The sequence below is a fragment of the Stylophora pistillata genome, chromosome 2 (genome assembly GCF_964205215.1).
Source record: "Stylophora pistillata chromosome 2, jaStyPist1.2, whole genome shotgun sequence".
Classification (NCBI taxonomy): Eukaryota; Metazoa; Cnidaria; class Anthozoa; order Scleractinia; family Pocilloporidae; genus Stylophora; species Stylophora pistillata.
In genome coordinates, this window is record NC_142520.1 from 9,317,676 (window position 1) to 9,321,891 (window position 4,216).

The 4,216-nt window shown below is 39.5% G+C and overlaps 1 protein-coding gene across 1 annotated transcript; it reads left to right on the forward strand.

Annotated features, from left to right (window-relative positions):
• The first annotated feature begins 323 nt into the window (after positions 1-323).
• LOC148737025 (uncharacterized) lies at positions 324-3,771 on the forward strand. Its single transcript, XM_088749241.1, has 3 exons — positions 324-359; positions 848-926; positions 3,280-3,771. The coding sequence occupies exons 1-3, from the start codon at positions 324-326 to the stop codon at positions 3,735-3,737; spliced, it is 573 nt and encodes a 190-aa protein (XP_088605367.1). The 3' UTR covers positions 3,738-3,771.
• The last annotated feature ends 445 nt before the right edge of the window (positions 3,772-4,216 follow it).

A 4,216-nucleotide genomic window follows, 5' to 3' on the forward strand; every position in this document is an offset into this window, starting at 1 on the left:
CTGATCGTTCTAGCCAGGACCTGTCCATGGAAATAATCCGTCATTTTTCAGTCTGTTTAATCCTTTTGAAATAGGTAGGTTTGTCTCGCGCATTTTAATGTTTCTCAAGATGGATATATGCGCTTTGTACCCATCCCCAGGTTTCACTGTCCCACCATCATCGAAACAATTTTCAAAACAAATAAAGGCAAGCATCAAAGGGATAAAACAAAATGAATATTCGAACACTCTCCCCAAGATTCAGGTCTGTGCGATGTTTTGTGCGGGCGATATTCGAAAAAATGTTTCTGCTGTACAAAACCTGTAGTCGTCTATCTAAAGTCATGGAAGGTTTCACAAGAGACTCATTACCTAAGCAGGTTAGGAATAGGCTTGACTGTAAACAATTTTGTATTGGTGGAAAATCAACAACCCATGCATTAGTCTATTTTTTGCATTTAATACTGATGTTCCTTGATTGTTCTGGAAATTGTATTGGAATATTTATTTGCAGACTTTAGTAAAGGATTTTATCCTGTTGATCATAGTAAGTTGCAACTTGAGCTTAAACATCTGGGTGTGAGCAATGTCTTAATTAGTCAAATGGATCTATGCTTTCCTTACCAGCAGATCTCAGATTTTTAGAATCGAAGGGGCCTTATCTGCCTCCGTCTATCTTCATGGCCGGGTATCCCCCAAGGTATAAAGCTAGCCCCTATCCTTTTTCCTACCTTGGTTAACAAGCTGGCTAACAATTGGCATCTGCGCACTAAGTATGTGGATGACACAACTGTGATTGAGTGAATATCCAGATTTAGCCCAAGGTATCTCTTGTTTGTTGTTCAGAACATTATGGTTCTGCTATTAGCCGTGGTATGCGCTTAAATCCCAAGAAGTGCAAAGGAATAATTGTCAACCTATGGTTCCAGATACCCTTAAGATACTAGGTAATGACATACGGAAAGAGTCTCAAGCTCCAAGGGACATATATATCTAATGACCTACAGTGGAATCAGCATGTTGAGTACATTGTTTGAAAGGCTAATAAGAGGGCGCATGCCTCAAGATTACTTAAGAAGTCAGAGCTCCACCATACTGACCTAGTGTAGATACATTGTTCATTAATCAGATCTCTTGTTGAATACGCATCACCCGGGTAGGCAGCTCTGCTTGAATATCTATCGGATCTTATTGAAGCCGTTCAGAGGAGGGCATTGAGATCCAGAGTTAGGACAGATAGATTCGCCGCTTTCTGTACTAATTAAGTTTTTCCCCATAAGAGGTAACCCTAGAGGGAATATTTACGATAACTTTTTGAATGTAATGAGATTTTCGTGCATGCTGTTGAAATATGATTTATTAAGGGTTGTTTATTACATCGCACGCAGTGCCCGTGGGGAAGAGGAAGCAAATCCTGTGTTCTGATTGGCTACCCAAGTAGGCAATATGGGCCCTCTTTCCCGCTCAGGATTGTCCGCATTGATCCCGCACATTAATAAAAATAGAATAAGAACTACATTCGTAACTCTTGGACAATTTCGGCGACGGAAAGGCAAAAAGCGGCAGAAGATATTCAAAACAAAGAAAATAGAAACGAATCTCGTGAGTTTGTTGTCCAACAAACACAGTTGGCTTTCTTTCCCAGCTCTCGAAGGAAAAAAATCATTCTAAACTCTTATTATATGGCTGTGTCTCACGAGGACTGCGATTTTGCCATCTAGACCGGCATCTAGGCCGGTCTAGAAAAAAAACAAGGTACAAAGAATATAAAGAAATTGGCATACAAGACACAGCCATATAATAAACATCACTGCGTTCGGTCTGCACTGGCAACCACGGTCAAGATTCTCCCCATACAGACCTCCCGCTCGGTTAATAAGAACTAATTAATAAAGCGAAATATTATTCAATACAGTAAATCCTTTATTAACCAAGCTTGTTCGGTCAAGATGGTTGAATATTAGTCTCGATCTCTGCCTGTAAAAGAGTTGATTAAACATATCTATCTATCTATCTATTCATGCGAGAAGGTAGCCGATACCGTTGAATAGTGCTCAATACACATGTGCAGAGCTCAATACAGTAGGTAGCGATCAAACAAGACGACACATGGTTTCTGTTACTCAGAGTTTCGTGCTTACGTACTCATCAGACTATCTATCAGACTATCTATCAGACTATCTATCTATCTATCTATCTATCTATCTATGTCTATCTGTCTATCTTTTCTTCAAATGAATAAAGGCTGATAGTTTCGAAAGAAACTGTTTGGGGCTGCGTCGGTGGGAGTAACGAAATAATTTGGATATATCAACCAAGTTGAAATGGTAAATTGGCCACCGTAATGATTACAAAAGCTGACGTTTCGAGCGTTAGCCCTTCGTCGGAACCAATAACGTCGGAACCAATAACGTAGCTCCATTTTCTGCCTTTAAAAGCACACACAACCCACGATTTCTCTATTCGCTCCGACGAAGGGCTAACGCTCGAAACGTCAGCTTTTGTAATCATTACGGTGGCCAATTTACCATTTCAACTTTGTTGATATATCCAAATTATCTTTTCTTCAACCTACCTGCTAGTATGTTAATATCGTGTCAAGAAAAACCCGATCTGAAAATTTGTAAAAAGATAAGAATTCAACTGTTCTATTAAATCTCATATAATTGATAATTCCTTATTTCAAAATTTCATGACGTCACGTGAAAACCAAGAATTAAATCCCCTGGTTCAAAAAAGTGCCCTCCCTTAATGTGTCGAAAGTACATTAGCGCCTCGGACGCTAAATCAAAATTTTACGGTTTGCTCAATTCTCGACTTTTGTCACGTAGAATGGCTGGACATCATCAGTTATTCGTCTATAATTCAAACTTAAGAAGGGAAAGTTTAAAGAAGTATAAAGACTTCCCTAACCTTTGGAAATGACGAAAAAAACCAACAGTTTTAGTTGACGGCCTATATGAAAGGCGATCTGTTTTCACAACCAACTCAAGGGACCCACACAACATTTCAACCACAATCATATGTGATGCTTGATATTCTTTCGGGAAAAAATATTGCGTGACGAGTGGGTACACTTCCATTGAGAGACAATGAATTGAATAAATGATCGAATAAAAAAGAAAGTGAATATTAAATAACTTAATAATTGCACTAATGGTGAGTAGTTTTAAGTATCAATCTACAAGATTTTAACTTTTCCATGTCCTTTTTGTATGAGCAAATTTACCTCTATTAAAAGGAAAAAGCTAAAACAATTATGGTTATAATGATGTAGATAACTTAACTCTTCCCTTTCAGCTTTCAAGGCCGTTTTTACAAACCTCAACGCTAGTGGAAGATTTGGTCCAACAACGCTGGGCAGTCACTACACAGGGCAGGATCATGACGGGCAAGTCACACTGTTCAGCGGAGTTCAACAGTGGACTGTGCCGTACACTGGTGACTACAAAATAGAAGCAATAGCAGCTGCAGGAGGGTACGATATAGACCCTAACAGTATTCAGTACCAAGGAAGAGGAGCAAGAATGATTGGAACGTTCCGCTTAAACAAGGGTGAAGTCATTCAGGTACTCGTTGGTCAAGAAGGAGGAATAAACAAGCACTCTTACTCTTCTGGAGGTGGTGGAGGAACGTTTGTGGTGAGAGGAGCCAACACATCTTTGATAATAGCTGGAGGCGGAGGAGGGACAGAATCTGCTAAGTCAAGACATGAAGGATGTGACGCCAGCACAAACACAACAGGGAATCCTGGATAAAAATCATGGTCAGGGGGGAGCAATGGACATGGTGCACAGACTGCTGATGATGGTGCTTCAGGTAAGGGTATATCGTGATGATTCCTTACATCTCAGCTGTTCATTTAATTTTATATCATAATCATATTATAACGTGCGCTCTAATTGGCTTATAATTTATGAAAAAGAAATGGATGGTTGATAGAGATTGTTCAGGTTGACTTCATTGGCGGCGAAAAGTTCCTATCGAGTTTACCCGCGAGGTTTCAAAACTTTCGAGATTGTTTTCCCTTTAACCGTTTAGAGCTCTATTTGAAAAGAAATGTGTTAAAATGATAATCGTTTCGAAAATCAATGAGGATGTAACTCTTTGAGGCGACGGAATTATTTTACGAGTCGACGATACTTTATTTACCAAAGGCGATGCGTGAACGTGGCTGAAAACAAAACTGAGTTCTTTTTTACTTCAACTGAGGCTTCGCGACGTTGGGGGGAATGTT

Excerpts from the sequence above, each read along its gene's own strand:
- LOC148737025 (XM_088749241.1), top strand. The coding sequence starts at position 324 with ATGGAAGGTTTCACAAGAGACTCATTACCTAAGCAG. Across the intron at positions 360-847 it reads GAGACTCATTACCTAAGCAG|CCGTGGTATGCGCTTAAATC; the intron begins GTTAGGAATAGG and ends TTCTGCTATTAG. Across the intron at positions 927-3,279 it reads AGATACCCTTAAGATACTAG|CTTTCAAGGCCGTTTTTACA; the intron begins GTAATGACATAC and ends CTTCCCTTTCAG.